A 23,914-nucleotide genomic window follows, 5' to 3' on the forward strand; every position below is an offset into this window, starting at 1 on the left:
ATTTAATCCAGAGTTTTTGATAAAAATAGCTTTTTACGCAGCCTCCGCCAAGGGAGTTGTTGTTTGTTAATGGCGAAGGAGCAGCCCAGTCATTTCACCACTGTAGCGGGGTGCGTAATTGGCGGCAGAGAAGTCAGGCGCAGGAGAGCAGAACTGGGTAATAACCGGAGATTTATTAAGCAAAACCAACAGCATCCAGAACAACAAGATAAATGGGCACAAAAATAACCCGTTGTGCGATCACGGGGAACGTGCACAAGCACTACAATAAACAATCCCACACAAAGACATGGGGGGAACAGAGGTTTACATACACAAGTAAATGAGGGAATTGAAACCAGGTGTGTGGAAAAACAAGACAAAACAAATGGAAAATGAAAAGTGGATCGACGATGGCTAGAAACCCGGTGACGCCGAGCGCCGCCCGAACAAGGAGAGGACCCGACTTCAGTGGAAGTCGTGACAACCGCATATATTTTAGTATCGTGGAGTTGAGAATCCTCAGCTAGGGCAAACCAAATCTGGAATTTTCAGTTGGAAATTGCAAACTTGATAAGCCTTTTTAAACCTTGAATACACTACAAGTCCTGCTGTGCAAATTTCCTGCAACAACAGGTGACCAAATTACGATCCTGTAGTATGTTAAAGGGATGGTCTGGGCTTGGTACAGCCATAAAGTGGGCCTGTGGGTTAAGTGCTTCGAGTTTAAAACTCATCAGCAGCCTGTGTGGGATCTAAGCAGAACTGGCACAAACCGGATTAAACACAGTGACCTCTGAACTCTAGGTGACTACAGCCCAGCAGGAAAAACCTCAGGAACTTTTGAATGAGTTCTATAAAAGCTCACAGCTCTGGGCAAGAGTCAGACAGTTTTCTATTGTGGTTGAATAGTCACAGAAGTGACATTATTGATGCAGTCAGTCATTTAGACCCTGCAGGATCTTTATTACCCTAACCCAGGCTACATCCCAAATAGCACCCTATTCCCTATATAGTGCACTACTTTTGACCAGAGCCCTACGGGCCTGGAGCCCTGGTCAAAAGTAGTGTACAGCATTTGGTATGTAACCCCAGCCTCTCAGCAACTAGTTAAACACCGGAATGTGAGGAGGGTAGTTGTGAAATAACTCTATTCCCTGTCCTTGGTGTTTCTAGTAAATCCCTCTGATTTAATAGAAGGTTAGGGGTGAATAGGGATGGGCAGCCAGTCAGTGGAAATAGTTAGGATGGAGCTAACAAGTTTTTTTTTTTTCAGGAAAAAACAGGTGTATGTGCTTGAGTCCAAAATGACACCCTATACCCTTTATAGTTCACTATATAATGGGTTCAGATCTGTGTGAGTAATCGACAGGGCCCAGTCAAAAGTAGGGCACTACATGCATAGGGTATTCCCTATGGGTGCCATTTGGGAAACACCCACCGATGGAGTGATCTGATTTGGAAGAGGAGCTCTCATATCATTTACCCCTACCCCTGTTATTAAAGATATCAGAAGAACTAGTGTTGCATGTACTTGCCCTGGAAATGTCTACGGTCTGTGTTCATGTTGAGGCACCTCGGTTCATAATAAAAAGCATTATACCCTACTCTGTCTGTTTGATCTGGCTGCCTTTACTTAAAGTCCTATGTCTTAAAATGGCTGTGTGAGATCCATATTAAACATACCAGGAGTGGGGTAAAGAGACAGTAAAATGGATAATTCCATCACAACAGAACAGCTGTCTTGTTCCTTGCATGCCTCATCCTTTCTTTTATGAATTGTCCACTACATGCCTCACACCCAAACATTGTACGTATGTACTGTATACCATAAAAGGGTGAAGACTTCAATAATGGTTTTTGGTGTGACCGTTAGTATAGTTTTACTGGCATTCTGAGCTTTAACTAGAACACTTATAGAAGTATGTCTTGTAACATTTTTCTGCCAGAGAATCTGGGAATCTGTTATTTATATCAACTCCTCCTGTCAAAGACGTCGTAAGAAGTGGACCAAAGTGCAGAGTGGTGAGCGTACATATTCCTTTTATTTGAATGAATGTCGCCAACAAAACAAAGAAACGACTGTGAAGCTTAACTGGGCGATAATGCCACTAACAAAGTTAACTACCCACACTGAAAGGAGGGAAAAGGCTACCTAAGTATGATTCCCAATCAGAGACAACGATAGACAACTGTCCCTGATTGAGAACCATACCCAGCCAAAACATAGAAAGAAAGAAACATAGAAAACAAAACATAGAATGCCCACCCAAATCACACCCTGACCAACCCAAAATAGAGACATAAAAAGGCTCTCTCAGGTTAGGGCGTGACAGTACCCTCCCCAAAGGTGCGGACTCCGGACGCAAAATCTGATCCTATAGGGGAGGGTCCGGGTGGGAAGATATCCGCGGTGGCGGCTCTGGTGCGGGACGTAGACCCCGCTCCACCTCTGGCTCACCCCACTTTGGTGGCGCCTCTGGTGTGGGGACCCTCGCCGCTTCTTGCCATGGATCGTCGCTGGAGGCTTCGTGTCATGGATCATCACTGGAGGCTTCGTGACATGGATCATCACTGGGCTGGAGAGACATACAGGAGGCCTGGATCTGGGAGCGGGCACAGGATACACTGGGCCGTGGAGGAGCACTGGATGTCTCGAGCGAAGAGCCTGCACAACCCGTCCTGGCTGGATGGTTACTTTGGCCCAGCACGTGCGGGTCGCAGGCACAGGGCGCACTGGGCTGTGCAGACGCACTGGAGAGACAGTGCGCAGAGCCGGAACCCTCCGACATGGCTGGATGCCCACTCTAGCCCGGCCGATTCGGGGAGCTGGAAGGTAGCGCACCGGGCTGTGAACGCGCACTGGAGACACCGTGCGCTCCACCGCATAACAACCAAAAAATTGGGAGGGGGGGTCTTGTCCCCTGCCATAACCTCCTCCCATGTCCAAGATGTCCTCCATTCTCTCTTCTCCCGGGCCCAGGATCCTTGCTCCTCCTGGCCACGCTGCATGGTCCTTTGGTGGTGGGTAGTTCTGTCACGGCCATCGAAAGAAGTGGACCAAAGTGCAGCGTGGTGAGCGTACATATTCCTTTTATTTGAATGAATGTCGCCAACAAAACAAAGAAATGACCGTGAAGCTTAACTGGCCGATAATGCCACTAACAAAGTTAACTACCCACACTGAAAGGAGGGAAAGGGCTACCTAAGTATGATTCCCAATCAGAGACAACGGTAGACAGCTGTCCCTGATTGAGAACCATACCCAGCCAAAACATAGAAATAAAGAAACATAAAAGGCTCTCTCAGGTCAGGGCGTGACACCCCCACCATTTTAGCTGGATGGGAAGAACTTGTTAAGGGTTTTGTTTTATTGTAACTCATTTTCTGAACAGTTGATAAAGATAATCAATAATCAAGTTTTAATCCACACATTTTTACTGCCGCTAGCAGGGAATCTATCAGAGTAAGTTACTACATGGTGTGTTATGACAGATCGACAGCTGTATACATCTGTCTCTCTCTACTCCATTTTCTTTTTTTTCTGCTACAAATGAGTCTACAGACTATCTATTTTGTGTTTCATGTATTGCATCATGTTGGATAGTGTGTCAGTATGAACTCAGAAATATCAGTCCTGATGTACTAATGGGTATCTGAATAAACTAAACTATTGCCCTGGACAATGAAATGTATGTAGGACCTAGCCTCAATATCAAAGTAGTACACTGTTTAGGTCAATAGCACCACTTTTCCTTGTCTACCCCTGTGTGCGTCCCAAATGGCACACCCCTCTAACTCATCAGGGGTCGTTGGATTCTGCCCCCCGTTTGTTATGGTACAGCTGTAGGTTACCTGTGTGTGTGTGCATGCTTGTGTGTGTGTGTGTGTGAGTGAGCGTGCTTGTGTGTCAACCCCACCAGCATTAGTGATGAAGCCTGTTCCCTGGCTGTGAAGTAAAGTAGTGAAACAGCCGTAATGAGCAGAGTGGGGCCCAGCCAGCCAGCCCTGTCTTTCTAACAACCCAGCAGCTAAAATAGATCTGATAAGCTCCAACTATTATTCCACTGGAATCAACATGAATTACACTGAAGGCAATGTGGGGCTGACGCCTGGGGGGACAATTAACAGGAATAGATTTCAGCAGGAAGATCTAGACCCCGTCCCAAATGGCACCCTAGTGCACTAGATAAGGAATAGGGTGCCATTTTGGATACAGTTCTATGAGAGGGGAGACTGCTGTCATGTTACTACAGCTTTCAACAAATCATGGATGGATGGACAACACACAGACCCATGCTTTTAACAATACCACAGACAACCCAGATTAAACATTCAACAATACCAGGGATGGAGAACACACATGCTTTAAACAGTACCACAGACAACACACCCATTTCTGTTTGTCTGTTATTATAGTGGATACACTTTAACCAGTGTTTGAAGTTAAATGAAAAGGATGACAGGGCTCACTTTAATTTGACTGTAACAGAGTTGATGTTTTAGAGGTATTCTAGAAGAGGTTCCAGGCGGTGGTTCTCTACCAGTCTGCCGTGACCCACTGCACCTCAACTGTTGACTAGATAATGACTTTAGTTACTATCAAGTCCAACATGTTTATCTCCAGGGCCCGTAATCATAACGCCTCTTAGAGTAGGAATGCTGATCTAGGATCAGATTCCTCCCTGTCCATCCGATTATGATCTAAAAGGCAAAACTCATCCAAGATCAGCACTCATACTCTGAGACGCTTTATGAATAGGTGCCCATGTATGTCGGTGGGTTGTGTGGTGCATTATGCCCACCCTCTCCTGGTTACTGGTTATGCCTCTTCCTCATGGGGCTTTCCACTAACCATCACCGTTGCATTCAGAGACAGAGCTGTATCCTTAGTCTACAGATTGTGTGTGTAGAAACATAGCTTAAACATAGTATACAGGATCGAATGGTTCCAAACATACTAGTGGCGTGATTACAGGGTGATGTACTGTAGCGTAGTCTTGTATGACCCACTTTGAACACAAACGTGTCTATTTAAGGACATTACCGAAAAATAGAAGACAATATTTTCTTATTGTAAATGTAGCCCATGTATGTGTTGTCCATTCAGGATATTGGTGAACAAATAGGTCACCTGCGCTTCAGTAATTTTTTTAAATGTCATAAATGGAACAATCTTCCTGTACAACATCTGCACAGCACCCGTCCATATTACTCTGTCTTTAGCACCTGTGAGTTCCCCAACATAGTACAATACAGTTATTTACTCTTCTTCCTTCCCTCCCTCCCTCCCTCCCTCCCTCCCTCCCTCCCTCCCTCCCTCCCTCCCTCCCTCCCTCCCTCCCTCCCTCCCTCCCTCCCTCCCTCCCTCCCTCCCTCCCTCCCTCCCTCCCTCCCTCCCTCTCTCGATCTATCTTTTTCCTCCAGGCCCTGTATGGCTGGGGGCTTCGCTCTGCAGTCAACCTCTTTTCATTTGTTTTTAATTGGGCCCTGATGGAAAGGCCTGAAGCCCCCATGGTGTGTTCCTTCCTAACATACTAATGTGTTCTGATCTATACAATTCAACACGTGTTAGTTGGGAGAGGTTTTATCTGCTTTCTGTAAAGCAGTCAAATAGGTTTATACAGTGCCTTGCGAAAGTATTCGGCCCCCTTGAACTTTGCGACCTTTTGCCACATTTCAGGCTTCAAACAAAGATATAAAACTGTATTTTTTTGTGAAGAATCAACAGTGAAATTTTTTGTTCAGTCTCTCGATGTGCAAAACTGATAGAGACATACCCCAAGCGACTTACAGCTGTAATCGCAGCAAAAGGTGGCGCTACAAAGTATTAACTTAAGGGGGCTGAATAATTTTGCACGCCCAATTTTTCAGTTTTTGATTTGTTAAAAAAGTTTGAAATATCCAATAAATGTCGTTCCACTTAATGATTGTGTCCCACTTGTTGTTGATTCTTCACAAAAAAATACAGTTTTATATATTGATGTTTGAAGCCTGAAATGTGGCACTGTACTTTCGCAAGGCACTGTAAATGTTGTAGGTTCTCCATGATAGGATAGGGTGCCATCCTGTCATGCACGTCTCTTTTGTAAAGCAGTCAGATATGTTCATAAACAAAGCACATCCTCCATGATCCAGGATCACATTGTCTAAATCCCATGTCCATCTCTCCTGCCAGCCAGACAGAGAGGCTGAACCCTGGAGCCAGTGGATGAAATGATGGCAGTTCTCCGAATGGAAGCCAAGGAGCCACAGTGGAGCCACAGCCCAGTGACAGCTCCTTCAGTGGTGGCATATTTTATGCCAAACTTTCTCAGCTCATCTAAAGCTGCAGGGACATTCCAACTGGAGGGAAGCATAAGGTATGTGTGACATTGTGAGGTTGGACCCAGGTGCAGAGAAGAGACAAGTAATCAGCGGTTAAGGATAAACTTAAGACTTTACTGAGGAACGGTAACGGAAGGATCACGGTAACACTGGGAAAACAACAATCACGGAGTCTCAAATAAGGTATGTGTGAAATTGTGAGGTTGGACCCAGGTGCAGAGAAGAGACAAGTAATCAGCGGTTAAGGAAAAACTTGAGACTTTACTGAGGAACGGTAACGGAAGGATCACGGTAACACTGGGAAAACAGCAATCACGAAGTCTCAAAAACTCACTCATACCACCCCCCCCTCCTGCAGCAGCTCCCGCCGCGGAGCCACCACGCAGTTCGTTGAAGTCCCGAACAAGTCCCGGATCCAGGATGTCCCGGGCAGGCACCCACGCCTGCTCCTTGGGGCCATAGCCCTCCCAGTCCACCAGGTACCTCAGGGTGCCTTGGACGCGACCAGCCCCCAACAGACACCGGACAGTGTAGGCCGGGCGATCATCGACAAATCGAGGGGGTGGAGGAGCAGGTGTGGGGGGAGAGAAGGGACTGGTCCTTACCAGCTTGAGACAGGAGACATGGAAGGATGGACCCTCATAGACCTGGGAAGCTGGAAATGATAGGTGACCGGGTTGATGCGACTCAGGATCTTGAATGGTCATATGTAGCGTGGAGCGAGCGAGCTTCTGCGAGGGTGGACAACCACACTCGTTGACCCAATTGGAGGAGCCGAAGAGGCCTTTCGGTGCCAGTTTGCCTGGTGTTGGTGTCGGGCAGATGAGCGGAGCAAGGAGGATGGCGCTCAGATCCAGGTGCGGCGACATCATCAAATGAATGCCTCGGCTGGTGGCACCCCTGTTCAGGAAACAAGAGGGGGGCGAACTTGAACTGACACTCGAATGGCAACAGTCCAGTGGACGAGTTCGGCATTGTGTTGTGAGCATACTCCGCCCAGACAAGGAACTTTCTCCAGTTGCTGGCCTGGGTGGAGACAAAACAGAGGAGGAACTCTCCTGGTTGACCCGCTCCATTTGCCCATTCGACTGGAACCCTGAGGTGGGGGTGGAACCCCAAGGAGACACTCACCGACACCCCCAACAGGGAGCAGAAGGCTTTCCAATACTGTGCGACGAACTGGGGCCCACAATCCGAGACAATGTCCTGAGGAAGTCCGTGTAGTCAAAAGCCATGGGTAATCATGAGCTCAGAAGTCTCCTTCGCTGAGGCCAACTTGGGTAAGGTAAATGGGCTGCCTTGGAGAACCGTTCAACGACCGCCAGGATAGTGGTAAGCCCTTGGGATGGATGTAACCCTGTGGTAAAGTCTATGGACAGGTGGGACCAGGGCTGGCTGGGGATGGGCAGAAGTTGGAGCAACCCAGCCAGTCGCTGTCGTGAGGACTTGCTTTGGGCACAGGTGGAACAGGCCGCAACAAAGGATCTCACATCCTCAATCATGTTGGGACACTAGAAATTCGGCCTCAGGAACTCGTGTCCGATTAACCCCTGGATGGCCAGTTAATTTAGTGGAGTGTCCCCATTGTAGCACTCGAGAACGGGCTGATAGCAGAACATAAAGTCTGCTAGTGGGACCCCCGCCGGGTCTGGTCTTGTCGTACAGTGATTCTTGGATCCCGGGCAATAGACTAGAGTGAAGTTGGACCTGTTAAAAAACAGAGCCCACTTAGCTTGGCAAGCATTCAACCACCTGGCTTCTTGAATGGAGACCAAGTTCTTATGGTCCATCCAGATCACGAAAGGATGAGGTGCCCCTTCTAAACAGTGTCTCCACCCCTCAAGGGCCCACTTGACTGCCAAGAGCTCCCAGTTGCCAACATCGTAGTTGCGTTCCGCTGGCTGGGCACATGGGTGCATTCTCTTGTCCCCCTCGTTCCGCTGTGGAAGGACCGCCCCTGCTCTGGTTTCCGAGGCGTCCACCTCTACCATGAAGGGACGAGTAGGATCAGGATGAACGACGATGGGTCTGGAGGTGAAACGTCCCTTGAGCTCCATGAATGTCCAGTCAGCCGGGGTCCAGACAAAAACAAGTCTGGGACTTGCGGGTTAGGGCCGCGAGAGGTGCTGCCAACGAACCAAATTTCAGTATAAAACGCCTGTAAAAGGAACTGCTGGACTAGTTTGAGTGAGGCAGGACGGAGCCAGTCAGTGACCGCCCTAACCTTAACAGGTTTCATTTGGATGCCGGCGGTAGAGATCATGTGGCCCAGGAAAGAGACTTGGGATACATGGCACTCACCCTTCTCAATCTTGACGTATAGTTGACTCTGCAGGAGGTTTCTCAGGACTTTGCGGACGTGCAGGATTTGTTCCGGAAGGGTCTTGGAGAAGATCAGGATGTCGGCGAGGTAAAGAAAGATGAACTGATTCAACATATACCTAAGAGTGTTATTGACCAATGCTTGGGAGACTGCCGGTGAGTTCGATAATCCGAATAGCATGACTAAATACTCATAGTGGCCACTAGGGGTGTTAAAGGCAGTTTTCCATTCATCTCCCTCCCTGATTCTCACCATATTGTAAGTGTTGCGGAGGTCCAGCTTGGTGAAGAATTGGGCCCCCTGGGCCAGCTCCAAGGCAGCGGACATCAGGGGTAACGGTTCTTAATTGGTTCTTAATCGGGATCCTATTCAGCCCTCTGTAGCTGATGCAGGGACGCAGACCTCCATCCTGCCGTGATTAAAAGAAAACTAAGAGTCTCTGAGTATTTCACCCCAACTTGCAATAGAATGGGCTTGATCTGATATTCCACCTGGCCTGGAGCCAATGGGGCGTCCATGTAGGACTTGAATCTGCAGAGGGATGGGACATTTCATGCAGGGGATTTGTAATTCTCTGGCGAAGTCAGAGAAGAGACCAGATGAGGAACGGTTGATGATAAACATAATACTTTACTGAGATATGGTAACGGATGGATCACAGTAACCCTGGGAAAACAACAAACACTAAGTTTCGAAAACTCACGCAGGAAACAAACGCACACGGCACATAATTCAAGCTTCAGCAAAGGACAACAGAAAACATACCTCTTTTAACAGGGAAATCATAATGAGTATATAGGACACACCTGAGTGTCATCAATGTCTTTAGGATGGTCTCCAGTCAAAACTGTTCGCTGCTCTGGCCCCCCAATGGTGGAACAAACTCCCTCACGACGCCAGGACAGCGGAGTCAATCACCACCTTCCGGAGACACCTGAAACCCCACCTCTTTAAGGAATACCTAGGATAGGATAAAGTAATCCTTCTCACCCCCCCTTAAATGATTTAGATGCACTATTGTAAAGTGGCTGTTCCACTGGATGAATTCACCAATTTGTAAGTCGCTCTGGATAAGAGCGTCTGCCAAATGACTTAAATGTAATGTAATGTAATGTCTCTGCTGCCCTCTGGTGACAGGTAGAACCATTCATCTAAGTAGATAGTCTGTATCCCAAATGGCACCTTATCCACTACTGTATAAAGTATACTACATATGGGCCAAAGTAGTGCACTATATAGGAGATAGACAGGGTGGGGCCCTCTCTACATGTACGGTAGAGCACAGTGGATGAGGTGGTGAATGACAACCTGGCTGACACTCATACAGTAAGTATACTCTCAAACTGACTGGAACACTATATCATTGTTTAACTCGATTACTTTTAGCATCAGATAGAGCCTTCAATATACATCAATATTCTTCAGTCTCCTTTTCTTCGTTAAACCGTGCAATTACGTCTAAAAGCCTCCCTCCAGCATGTCAATGGACATGTAACAGCCTCTGTTGGCTACACTTCTCCAGCCTCAGGGTACACTTAAGCTCAGAAAATGTTGTCATTTTAAGACATTAAGCTCATAGGGGAATGCACATTTTGTTTGAGTGTTGTATGTATTTTGTGTTTGCATTGCTCACTGTTGACTTGCTGAATGAATAAAAGTTATACCCATGTGCTATACTGCGTACTAAAACTAAACTGCATAGTAAATATGACCCAAAACAATTGTGGGCCTATCTATAATATCTATATCTATAACCACCAGGTTCTGCATGCACTGTGCTAATGAGCTCATTTAAATGAGCTGGCAGTATCATATCATACTTTCATACCAGTATCATATCATACTTTCATCCCAGTATCATATCATACTTTCATCCCAGTATCATATCATACTTTCATCCCAGTATCATACCAGTAACATACCATTGTCTTTGACTGACTGTAGTCTCTCAATCAATATTCAGCTACCAGCCGATGGGTGTGGAGAGAGAGATGAGGGGTGTAGAGAGAGAGAGAGACATTCTGACTGGGGGAGAATGGGGAGAGATGAGCGGAGCATCAGATTAGCAGAGGGAAGAGAGAAAGTTCAGGGGTGTGGAGAGAGGTAGAGGCACCCTGACCGTGCCTGACAGCTGTCGGAGCAGAATGCTCTGTTTAGGAAACATCTGACAGCTAGAAGACCTGGGTGATGAGAGAGACGGATGGAGGGAGGTAGGGAGGAAGGACACAGATTGAGGAAGTCACTGCATGGCTCTTAGCACTGCTAAAATCTGCAGGATAGAGTAAATCAACAACAACTAATGATATTGGGCTCTGGTCAAAAGTAGTGCACTAATGTAGGGAATAAGGTGCAATTTGGGGATGCATGAATAGAGACATTAATCAACTGTGTGCCAGCAGACTAGAACACTCAATACTTCCCTTTCTGATGGTGTTGGCATCAGCCTGTTGTCCATGTTCTCTCTCACATTCATTATAAGCAGCTAGCTGCCTTCTCCACTCAGATTTGCTGTACAAAGCTATGCAATGCTATGCATTACATGTCAGTCAACACATATCCCATATCACATATTTCAGATGATTGTCCTGGATTAGACCCATTGGGTCATAATGTAAGCCTAGTATGTGGAATATGTAGAATGAGGAATATATATGTGTATTGGTATAAGGAATTATTAGTTTTATGAATTTGTATGTGCAATATGTCCTTATACAGTAGACCTATTTAGCAGTGTTGGGGAATAGTGAACTACATGTAGTTCAACTTTGCAGTAGCTTGGTGGTAGTTAAACTAAATTGAAATCTAGGTAGTGGTTTCAGTAGTTAATAATTGTTTTGTGTAGTTAACTACTGGAACTACACTCTACTTTTTTTGAAAAAATAAAATAAAATATGGGTGATGTAGGCAAGGATTTCCTTTCTTTTTCGGCATCAGACCTGCATAATTCTCACTTAAAACATACAGTATGGTTTTGTATTTAATAGGCTAAACCACACATTCTGACAACATCTGACCCCAGAGGGAACTATTCTTGCAATTTGTAGTCTGACATTTCAGATAAAGATATGATAATCTTTTACGAAGTAGTTTTGTGAACTACTTTCTCAAATTAACTTTAGTTAAGTAAACTATATTTTTCTTAAGGGTAGCTTTAGTGTAACTTCACTTATTCCAGTGAGAAGTTAAGTGACAGATTAAGATTAGAGTGTCTAGTTTGAGAAATCGACGCCTCACAAGTCCTCAACTGGCAGCTTCGGGATGCTGGCATTCTAGGCAGAGTTCCTCTGTCCAGTGTCTGTGTTCATTTGCCCGTCTTAATCTTGTCTTTTTATTGGCCAGTCTGAGATATGTATTTTTCTTTGCAACTCTGCCTAGAAGGCCAGCATCCCAGTCACCTCTTCACTGTTGACGTTGAGACTGGTGTTTTACGGGTACTATTTAATGAAGCTGCCAGTTGAGGACTTGTGAGGCGTCTGTTTCTCAAACTAGACACTCTAATGTACTAGTCCTCTTACTCAGTTGTGCACCAGGGCCTCCCACTCCTCTTTCTATTCTGGTTAGAGACAGTTTGTGCTGTTCTGTGAAAGGAGTAGTACACAGCATTGTACGAGATCTTCAGTTTCTTGGCAATTTCTCGCATGGAATAGCCTTCATTTCTCAGAACAAGAATAGACTGTCAAGTTTCAGAAGAAAGTGCTTTGTTTCAAGCCATTTTGAGCCGGTAATTGAACCCACAAATGTTGATGCTCCAGATACTCAACTAGTCTAAAGAAGGCCAGTTTTATTGCTTCTTTAATCAGAATAACCATTTTCAGCTGTGCTAACATAAGGGTTTTCTAATTACCAATTAGCCTTTTAAAATGATCAACTTGGATTAGGTAACACAATGTGCCTTTGGAACACAGGAGTGATAGTTGCTGATAATGGGCCTCTGTACACCTATGTATATATTCCATTAAACATCTGCCATTTTCAGCTACAATAGTCATTTATAACATTAACAATGTCTACACTGTATTTCTGATCAATTTGATGTTATTTTAATGGACAAAAAAACGTGCTTTTCTTTCAAAAACCAAGACATGTCTAAGTGACCCCAAACTTTTGAACGGTAGTGTACACCATAGATGGCTTTGCCATGGACCAGAGCTACCCAAAACGATCAATTCTATTACACCACAAGAGGGAGCTCGAACATGTTTCCTTAAACTCTACCCTATATTGGTTTTTATACAGAAATAATCCTCTATTTTAGGATATAATGTGTAAACTATTTGATGCAAATCGAAATGTTTTGTAAAAAATATATTCATGAAATGTTGATGGAGATTCGTTATGTTAATGTAGCATATTTAAATCATATGTATTGATATACTGTGTTGACTTGTTATATATAGAATGCTGATGGAGAGTCGTTATGTTAATGTAGCATATTTAAATCCTATTTATTGATATACTGCGTTGACTTGTTATATATAGAATGCTGATGGAGATTCGTTATGTTAATGTAGCATATTTAAATCCTATTTATTGATATACTGCGTTGACTTGTTATATATAGGCTTATTATTGCAATAATAACCGACTTACCAACAGCGTTTCCATTGCTGTTGAAGAGGTCCAATTAAGCCTAATATGTTTTGGACATTTGTGTTTAGGCCTCCTGTCAACTAATTACAAAAGAAAGAGATTCAAGGGGCAATCTATGATTGCTATATCCATTTGTGGACTTTTAAATACCCATATGCCTATCTATTTATATACCCATTGATTCTTTGAAAAAAACAATGTATACATGCCTCGACCTTAGTTAAATTGTGTTAAAATATAAGCTTGTTTTACTCCTTTGTTTGTAAAGAAAGTAATTGTAAACAAACACTGTATCGCCTCGAAACATGGTTAAAACGATCATTTTGATCTCATGGATGGTCAGTCATTGTACCCATAGCTGTCTATGAAATTTGAGTGATTAAATGTCTCCATCCCCATCACGCAGCTATTTACGAAATCAGTGGCGAGGGTGCCCGATTGCTTTGTCATTGTTTTAACTGCAGATTTCCCATTTAAAGGTAAAGTGGTTTATTAAGGCCTACCTGACTGCACACATCATTCCTATTCAAGTTTAAATGTATTTTTCGGTAGAATTTCGCACCTTATTCGCACCTTATTCAACCTGCTTCTTCAAATCCAACCCATGCGCGAGCGTTTTCGGGTTTTGATTGACATCTTTCCATTCCATTCAAAAATCAATAAACGCATTCCAGCCTAAATATCCTCCAATCGGCGGACGAGAGGGCGTATCTCTCACTCTGGGGCTCCAAGTGCTTGAAGTTTATCCTGAACAGAAGAGAGCAGCGGAGAGAGAGAGAATGGTGCACCTCAGCGCGGATGCGAGTGAGATATTTATCAACACTCATTTTATACTCTCATAACTTTAGCTGAACTGCTCGTATTTCTTTCTGGATTTTATGTGCAAAATTCTGCTCATCTTTGCATTGGCTTCTCTCTCCAAATGGCTTGGATTATTCCTCCGCTGTTGCAACGCCAAGGGACTGGTACTGGCGCTGTTGTTTTGCTCTTTGCTTTGATCGCGGTGATTGTGACAGAGGACTCCGCTGCGCAGGTTTTCGACAGTTATGGATTATCATACGCATTGAGATCGGAACTGTCAGAGGATGCTATATTGGTGGCCAACAATGGAATACGCGTGCCTTTCGGGAGAGCAGTGGTCATTGATCCTATCAATGATCTGGTAATTCAAGTACAACCGGGAGACAGATGTAGTATAACGGTTCTGGATAACGACCCGCTCTCCCAGAGGCCAGGGCAGCTCTCTCCCAAAAAGTTTCCCTGTGAATTTGGTCCCAATGACGTAAAGTATTCTCACTTCGGGTCCAGGAGCCCCCCGCTGGATAGGGTGAGGCTACAGCTCAGATATGACACTCATACCGATACCATAATCATCCCGTTTATGATGGAAGTGGAGGTGATTTTCACACAGTTGGAAGTGTTAACCAGAAACATGCCTCTGACTGTTGACAAACTGCTTGGCACTAGTAACCCCATTGACAGTAAGATTCTGGAGTTCACCTATGATAGAAGTGAACATCAGTGTAAAATAACATCTCTCTCCAGTGGCAGTGCATTACCCAGGTATGGAAAACTTGTGGATGAGGGAAAACTTGGAAAGATGGTGGACTGTGACAAATTTATTAAAATGAATACCCGCTATCAGCACACTTTTGCACACAAATCACCCAATAGAGATTATTTCCCAATGATTGTGGAATTACAAGATAAAGAGGGTAATCTGCTGAAGCAGGAGTTTTTCCAGGTGATGGTGCGTATTAAGGATGGAGAGGAGAACACGGCTCCTAAACCCAGCTTCGTGGCCATGATGATGATGGAGGTGGATCAGTTTGTCATGACAGCCATCACCCCCGACATGCTGGCTGCTGAGGACATTGAGTCTAACCCTGACAACCTTATCTTCAACATCACCTCCCCCCTCTCCTTCGAGGAGGGGTACATTGTCAGCACAGATGACCGGAACCTGCCCATCACCTCTTTCTACCAGGGAGACCTCAAAGAACTAAAGATGGCCTACAAGCCTCCATCTGTGGACTCTGAGACAGAACGTATCTTCCAGATAGAGTTTGAGGTGGTGGACACTGAGGGGGCTGTGTCTGATCCGTTTGCCTTCATGATTGTAGTGAAACCTATGAACACGCTTGCTCCAGTAGTCACCAGGAATACGGGTCAGCTTCTCTATGAGGGTCAGTCCAGACCACTGTCCAGCTCTCACAACCTAGAGGTCAGTGACGAGGACAACCTGGATGATGTCAAGATCACGGTGGTCGACGGGCTGCGGCATGGCCAGCTGACAGTGCTCGGGTCACGCAGGAAGTTCTTCGCCCCAGCTGATCTGGATGGGGGCGTGGTCATCTACCAGCACGACGGCAGCGACACGTACAGCGACAACATTATCTTCCGGATGACGGATGGGAAGCACGAGGTGGAGTTCCTGTTTCCCCTGACAATCGTTCCCACGGATGATGAGCCGCCCATTATCAATGCCAACACGGGGTTAATCCTCTTCAAGAACCAGATGATGCTCATTTCGCCACTCACACTCAGCGCTGCAGACATCGACTCTGAGGACTCCACTATCAAATTCACCATTGAGGCACCGTTCTCCCCAATAGGGGAGGTGCTGCTGAGGCAGTCAGAGGCCCCAGAGGACCCCTCCACCTGGAAATTCAACGCTGAGGATGAGCTGTATGAGAAAGAGTTTACAGAGTGGCTGCAGCAGGATATCACAGATGGGAAACTGTTCTACAGACACACAGGGCCTCACAGCACTGACACAGTCATGGACCAGTTTGTTTTCCGGGTCCAGGATGATAACGACCCCCCTAACCAATCAGAACAGAGCTCGTTCATCATCAAGATTCTGCCTGTGGATGACATCCCCCCTGAGCTGTATCCTGGTACCACCCTCCAGATGACCGTACACGAGTACCAGCTCACCTACTTCCGGAAGAAGTTTCTCCGCTACACTGACCTGGACTCGGAGGACAGAGATCTGAAGTACACCGTCACCCAGCCCCCGACAGACACAGACGAGAACAGCCCTGTGGTACTGGGCTCTATTGTGTTAACAGAGAGTCCAGACACTGTAGTGACTGAGTTTACTCAGGCTCAGGTCAACCACCATAAGATATCATACAACCCACCTGACCTGGAGCTGGGGATCACAGCCCACGTTCTGCAGGTCCAGTACACGGTGGAGGATACGTCAGGGAATACTGTCACCGGAACGTTCTCTATATTCCTGCAGCCTGTCGACAACAAGCCGCCTCAGATAACCAACACCGGCTTCACTATATTCGAGCGGGGAACACACAAAATCACCAGAGCTGAGCTGCATACTGTGGACTTAGACACGGACAGTAGCCAGATCTCCTTCACTCTAACTCAGCCCCCTCAACACGGCACGGTCCAGTACACCTTCACCGACCTGACCAAAGGAGACGCGTTCAACCTGTTGGACATCGCTAACGACAGGATCTCCTACATCCACAACGGAGACGAGTCCAGCAGCGATTTCTTCCAACTGGATGTCAGTGACGGTGTCCATGTTGTGACCATCACCATCAGGGTTACCGTGAAGCCCATTGATGACGAGACCCCGACCATCAGCCTGCCGGCCGGAACCATCGGCTCCTACATTGACGTCCTGGAGAACGGAGCCACTGAGATCACGACTAAAGTCATCCAGGGGCGGGACGAGGACACAGACGACCTCCGTTTGACCTTCATTCTGGAGGACCCACCGATTTTCGGGGAGATTCTGGTGAACGGGGTCCAATCAGGAAGCTTCACCCAGGCTGACGTCATCAACGGACTGGTGGTGTACGCCCACACCAGCGGAGAGATTGGCCTCAACACTAAATACGACTACTTTAATCTGACGCTGACAGACATGTCTGATGAGTGGACGGTAGGGGGCAACAGGGTCACGGGGGTCAGGGTTCAGATCACCATCCTCCCCATGGACAGCCAGGCTCCAGATGTGTTTGTAGGCCCACAGTTCACTGTCGTAGAGGGAGAGAAGAATGTGATAGAGATTTTTCACATTAGCGCTGATGATATTGACACTCCTAATGATGACCTGCTTTGTACCATCATCGTCCAGCCCACGTCAGGCTACGTGGAGAACATCTCCCCTGCCCCAGGCTCAGAGAAGTCCAGGTCTGGGACTGCGATCAGTGCATTCACCATCAAGGACATCAGACAAAACCACATCTACTACGTCCAAAGCATCCATAAAAGAGTGGAGCCGGTAGAGGACAGGTTCACGTTCAGATGCTCTGACGGCATTAACTTCTCCGAGAGACATTTCTTCCCCATCGCTATCATCCCGTCCAACGATGAGAAGCCAGAGATCTATATGAGGGAGTTTGTCGTCATGGAAGGGATGAATATTGTCATCGATACGCCCATCCTGAACGGAGCCGACGTGGACATCCCCTCGGACGAACTCACTTTCATCATCACCAAACCACCAAAGCACGGCTTCATCCTCAACCAGCTGACAACCGGCACCGTCACAGTCAGCAACTTCACCCTGGACCAGATCAGGGAAGCCTCCAGTATAGTGTATGAACACGATGACTCTGAGACCAAGGAGGACAGCTTTGACTTAATTCTGACGGACGGTAAATATACTGTGGAGAAGACCATCATTGTTATGATCATCCCTGTAGATGACGAGACACCCAGGATGGCCATCAACGACGGTCTGGAGCTAGAGATAGGAGACGTTAAAGTGATCGATAACAATGTTTTAAAAGCCACCGACCTGGACTCTGAGGATAGTACTCTGACGTACGTTGTTCGCTACGGGCCGGGCCAGGGGTTGTTACAGAGGAGAACCCCTTACGGGACGTTAGAGAACATCACAGTGGGGATGAACTTCACCCAGTACCAGGTGGACCAGGCTCTCATCGTCTATATCCACAACGGGCAGGAAGGAATCCGGGACCTTATCAAGTTTGACGTGACGGACGGCATCAACCCTCTGATCGACAGGTACTTCATTTTTACAAATGTGTTTATTGAGGTTTTCTAAAATACAAACAATACACTACAGCTACAACAATAGAATAAACAACTTGAAAAAAAAATGATGATGATTCTTGCTAGGTATGACATTTCAGTTTGTCAGGGTGCCTCCTAATGGATCGTCTTGCAATTATTTGTTTTGTTTATTGGTTATATTCTTTTTGTTTTTTGACAGGTACTTCTACGTGACGGTGGGCGGCATCGACGTGGTGTTCCCTGACGTGGTCAGTAAGGGGGTCTCTCTGAAAGAAGGAGGTAGAGTAACGTTGACCACAGACCTGCTCAGCACCAGCGACCTCAACAGTCCCGACGAACACCTGGTGTTCACCATCACCAGAGCCCCACAGAGAGGCCATCTGGAGTGTACTGACGGCCCTGGTATGCCCATCTCCTCCTTTACCCAGCTCCAGCTAGCTGGGAGCAAGGTACTTCGATCTTATGTTTTTTTTCCTTTGTGTTATTCTCAACAATTTTTTAAAATACTCATGATTTTATCCTTTTTTTCCTGTAAAGATTTTCAATGGCTTATTGTTTTGTCTTTTCATGTGTGCAATTTTTATAATAATAAAGGTGTACTACATACACACGGCCGATGATGAGGTGAAGATGGACAGCTTTGAGTTCGAGGTCACCGACGGTTACAACCCTGTGTTCCGCACGTTCCGTGTCTCCATCACCGACGTGGACAACAAGAAACCGGTTCTAACGGTTCACAGCCTGGTGGTTAACGAGGGAGAGAACAAACTCATCACACCCTTCGAGCTGACTGCAGAGGACCGCGACACGGCTGACCCCCTCCTGAAGTTCACAGTCACCCAGGTCCCTGTCCACGGTCGCCTCCTCTTCAACAACACCCACCCCGTCACCTCCTTCACCAAACAGGACCTGAACGAGAACCTCATCAGCTACAAACACGACGGTACTGAGTCCTCCAAGGATTCCTTCTCCTTTACCGTGACTGACGGGACGCACACCGACTTCTACGTGTTCCCAGACACCGTGTTCGAGACGCGGCGCCCCCAGATGATGAAGATCTCGGTCCTGTCGGTGGATAACGGGGTGCCCCAGATCGTGGTGAATAAAGGGGGGCCCACCCTGAGGGTGTTAGAGACGGGTCACCTGGGGTTCCTCATCACCTCTAAGACTCTTAAGGCCGAGGACAGGGATAGTCTTCAACTATCTGTCACCTTTAAGATCACCGTGGGACCAGAACATGGATACCTCATCAACCTGGGTACAGGCAACGCTACCGTCACCACATTCACTCAAGGTAAGACGACCGTTACTTTAAATAAAAAGTTATACTCTACTATACTTTAGTCTTTTACAAGTACAATATAACTTTATTGTCCAATGTGTTTTTTTTTCATTCTTCATAAGCTGTTGAGTAATTCTCACTTAGAGCTGTAGCGCTGTTGCCCTTATAATGGATTAAGAGCTTACTTACCTGTATACCTGTAAAATGTAACTACTGTAGTATGGTCATTGGCTGCAACTGCACAGTGGTGTTCAGGAATTAAGCTTAATTTGACAGATAAATCTTTTGTCTTTCTAGAGGTGTTTTTGAATGGCGTTCAACAATTTCTTCAAACAGAAAGATAGGTTTTCACAGGGCAGTGGTTTCTCCTACCCCAAACCTCATCTAGTAATCTTCTACAGGGTATTATAGCTCTTGAATAAATACCAGCAGATTTGACCTTACATGAAGGTAGGGGGCCACAGACATGAAGAATAGAGAGTGAGAACATGAATACCCTGTCTGAGAGTGAGGGAGGCAGAGAGAGAGAGGGAGGCAGAGAGAGAAAGAGAGAGGCAGAAAGAGAGGGGGAGGCAGAGAGAGAGAGGGAGGCAGAGAGAGAGAGAGGCAGAGAGAGAAAGAGGCAGAGAGAGAGGGAGGACCAGAGAGAGAGGCAGAGAGAGAGAGAGAGAGAGGGAGGCAGAGAGAGAGAGAGAGGGAGAGGCAGAGAGAGAGAGAGGCAAAGAGAGAGAGATGTGTTAACTTCACTCACAGGGACAGCAGGCCAACGTTTGTTTAAGCCGCAGAAATAGCTACAGTATAGAACAACTACATACATACAGCCCAGTCTACAGTACAAATTTAAAGTTAGGGTAAATAAATAGTAACACAGTCAGTAAGGAATGTATGAATTAGATCGATCTCTATATACCTGCATCCCAAATGGCACCTTATTCCATATACTGTATAGTGCACTTTTATGGGCTCTGGTAAAAAGAAGTGCACTATACAGTATAGGAAATAGGGTGCCATTTGGGTTGGACGTAGACCCATTCTCTCCTTTATTTACTGACCCACATTCATCCCCATTCTCCTCCCGCTGTTTTCTCCTTCTGCAGACCTGTTAAATATTTCAGGCAGATCCATCGCTGGTAAACAGACAGTAAATAACTCTAGCTTATCCAGCATAGCCGGCGGCAGTGTCCCAAAACTGGCTTTACATTTTTATGAGCCGGCCGCTTGAAGGGAAATGTTTTGACATGAAATATAGAAGCCAGCAGTAATAGACCTCACACCCTCCTCCCTGATAGCAGCCTCCCGACCTATCAAGAAGCCACTCCAGAACCAACCCTCCTCCTAGACAGTATCAGTCTTAAGAACCCACTCCAGCATAGCGTTGTTAGCGGATGCGGCAGACAGACGTGGAGTAGCTTCTGCAGTCCGCCTCTTCTTTATGGCCCCTGTCTTTCAGCAGACTAATAGATAGACAGACACTAAACAGCCTGAGTTAATTCAGCTCTCCTCTCCTGTGTTCTTCTTCTTTATTACCGGTGAGGCTTCATCCATTTAAGTTGTCCAACAGTATATAAATCAAATCCAATGTTATTTGTCACATGCGCCAAATACAACAGCAGTAGACCTTACGGTGAAATGCTTTACTCACAAGCCCTTAACCATCAATGCTTTAAGAAGTTTAAAGAAAAGAAGTGTTAAGTAAAAAATGTAAAATATAAAAATAAACAATTAAACAGCAGCAGTAAAATAACAATGGCGAGGCTATATACAGGGGGTACAGGTACAGAGTCAATGTGCAGAGGCACTGGTTGTTGAGTTAATGGAGGTAATATGTTCATGGAGGTAGAGTTAAAGTCACTATACATAGATAATCAACAGAGAGTAGCAGCGTAAAAGAGGGGTCTGGGGAGCCCTTTGATTGGCTTTTCAGGATTCTTATGGCTTGGGGTTAGAAGCTGTTATTAATAAGCTTTTTGGACCTAGACTTGGCGCTCCGGTACCGTTTGCCGTGCGGTAGCAGAGAGAACAGTGTATGACTTGGGTGGCTGGAGTCTTTGACCATTGTTAGGGCCTTCCTCTGACGCCGCCTGGTTTAGAGGCCCTGGTTGGCAGGAAGCTTGGCTCCAGTGATGTACTGGGCCGTACGCACTACCCTCTGCAGTACCTTACGGTCTGAGGCCAAGCAGTTGCCACACCAGGCCAGTAGGTTGTAGTAGTTCAGTGATATGTGGAAGTCGTCTTAAGCCACATCAGACAAGCTATAATAGAGAACAACCCTTCATCACAGATATGCATATCAAATGGAATGTTGTATTGTATTATGTACCCTGCCTACCTTATCAGCGTCATTCCTTTTCTCAGTCTTTCTTAAGTCTATTAGGCAACATGCAAGGCATGAACTATACATTCAAGCGCAATATGTTTCTAGACGAGTAGAAGAGTAAATTACATCAATCTGATTTTCTTTTTCAGCTGAAGTTGATGACATGAAGATTTGCTACGTGCTAAGAGATGGTCACAATGCTACGAGCGACATCTTCTTTTTCTCCATTGAGGACAATGGTAGGTCATTCTATACATGTTTTACTGATGGTGCTTGTTTACATCAAATAATACCACATCTAACTATTTTAATTGTTGAGAGGCTTTTTGTGAGCCAACATTGTGGATGGAGGATTTTCCAGTTGTAGCCTTAATCTTTTCAGTGAAGGAGAAAATCTAAGCTGCAGTAGATGAGTGCATTGGCATGAATGGGGCTCTAGATAGTGGTATAGAACCGAGCAGCAGGTAATCCCTTTAAACTACAACAGCAGTATATAAAACAATGTTGACGTCCCCTCCGCTTGAAGTTCTGCTTGAGTGAGGCCAGAAATCTGTTTAAAACATGTCGACAACATTTTCTTTAAGGCAGGAACTGTTCTTTGAGGCAGGAAGGAATCTTCAGTTGTTCCAGCAGCTTGTTGGGGCATGATTTTATCACGTTTAGCATGTAGGCCTACAGCACTATGAGGTTTCTCTAAGGGGGATGTGGAAGCAGGCTGGAATTGTATATGTACAGTATGTTGGATCATTATGTAGCACAAGTCCAGTTCACAGGACACCTGTTGAACACCTCTCAGCAATGTAATAAAAGTAACATTCATTGGGCCACTTGAATTAGCCGAAAAATACTCTCACCTTGAGCTCGGTCTGCGATGAGAGGCATTGACTGCGATGAAAGATAGTGGTTACGTCCCAAATTCCACCTTATTCCCCACATAGGGCACTACTTTTGGCTCTGGTGAAAAGTAGTGCACTATATAGAGAATAGGGTGCCGTGTGAGGAGGTGTAAATGGTGTTGGATGCGGCTGGTGCTTCGTGATTAGTTTAAGTAGAGTGGCTGACAGTGTGTTCTTTCTTCTGCTCTTCTACGGCCGTGACGGTCTGATGGAATACAAAGAGGTCCTCAGACAAGGGCCTCTTTTCCCACAGGCTCTTCTCTGGGCCTCTAAACACCTCCTGTACACCCCCCCAACCCCACCCACCCTTACCCTCGACCTGGGAGTAATCAGGGGGTTCAGTGATGCTCAGTGAGGTAATACACAGGTTATTACATCAGGGGGTTTAGTGAGGTAATACACAGGTTATTACATCAGGGGGGTCAGTGAGGTAATACACAGGCTATTACATCAGGGGGGTCAGTGAGGTAATATACAGGTTATTACATCAGGGGGTTCAGTGAGGTAATACACAGGTTATTACATCAGGGAGTTCAGTGAGGTAATACACAGGTTATTACATCAGGGGGTTCAGTGAGGTAATACACAGGTTATTACATCAGGGGGGTCAGTGAGGTAATACACAGGCTATTACATCAGGGGGTTCAGTGAGGTAATACACAGGTTATTACATCAGGGGGGTCAGTGAGGTAATACACAGGCTATTACATCAGGGGGGTCAGTGAGGTAATATACAGGTTATTACATCAGGGGTTCAGTGAGGTAATACACAGGTTATTACATCAGGATGTTCAGTGATGTAATCCCCTGTCTATTACATCAGGGGGTTCAGTGAGGTAATACACAGGCTATTACATCAGGGGGATCAGTGAGGTAATACACAGGTTATTACATCAGGGGGTTCAGTGAGGTAATACACAGACTATTGCATCACGGGGTTCAGCGAGGTAATACACAAGTTATTACATCAGGGGGTTCAGTGAGGTAATACACAGGCTATTACATCAGGGGGGTCAGTGAGGTAATATACAGGTTATTACATCAGGGGGTTCAGTGAGGTAATACACAGGTTATTACATCAGGGAGTTCAGTGAGGTAATACACAGGTTATTACATCAGGGGGGTCAGTGAGGTAATACACAGGCTATTACATCAGGGGGGTCAGTGAGGTAATACACAGGTTATTA

At 45.9% G+C, this 23,914-nt stretch overlaps 1 protein-coding gene across 1 annotated transcript in view; it reads left to right on the forward strand.

Moving 5' to 3' along the window:
• Positions 1-13,990: 13,990 nt before the first annotated feature.
• Positions 13,991-23,914, forward strand: part of LOC135552840 (FRAS1-related extracellular matrix protein 2-like) — a 124,739-nt gene continuing 114,815 nt past the window's right edge. The window contains exons 1-4 of the mRNA XM_064984733.1: positions 13,991-18,223; positions 18,432-18,681; positions 18,827-19,526; positions 21,981-22,070. Of these exons, the coding sequence (XP_064840805.1) occupies positions 14,142-18,223; positions 18,432-18,681; positions 18,827-19,526; positions 21,981-22,070 (5,122 nt within the window). The 5' untranslated portion in view covers positions 13,991-14,141. The remainder of the gene's footprint in view (positions 18,224-18,431; positions 18,682-18,826; positions 19,527-21,980; positions 22,071-23,914) is intronic.

This window comes from Oncorhynchus masou, chromosome 13 (assembly GCF_036934945.1).
Source record: "Oncorhynchus masou masou isolate Uvic2021 chromosome 13, UVic_Omas_1.1, whole genome shotgun sequence".
Taxonomy (NCBI): Eukaryota; Metazoa; Chordata; class Actinopteri; order Salmoniformes; family Salmonidae; genus Oncorhynchus; species Oncorhynchus masou.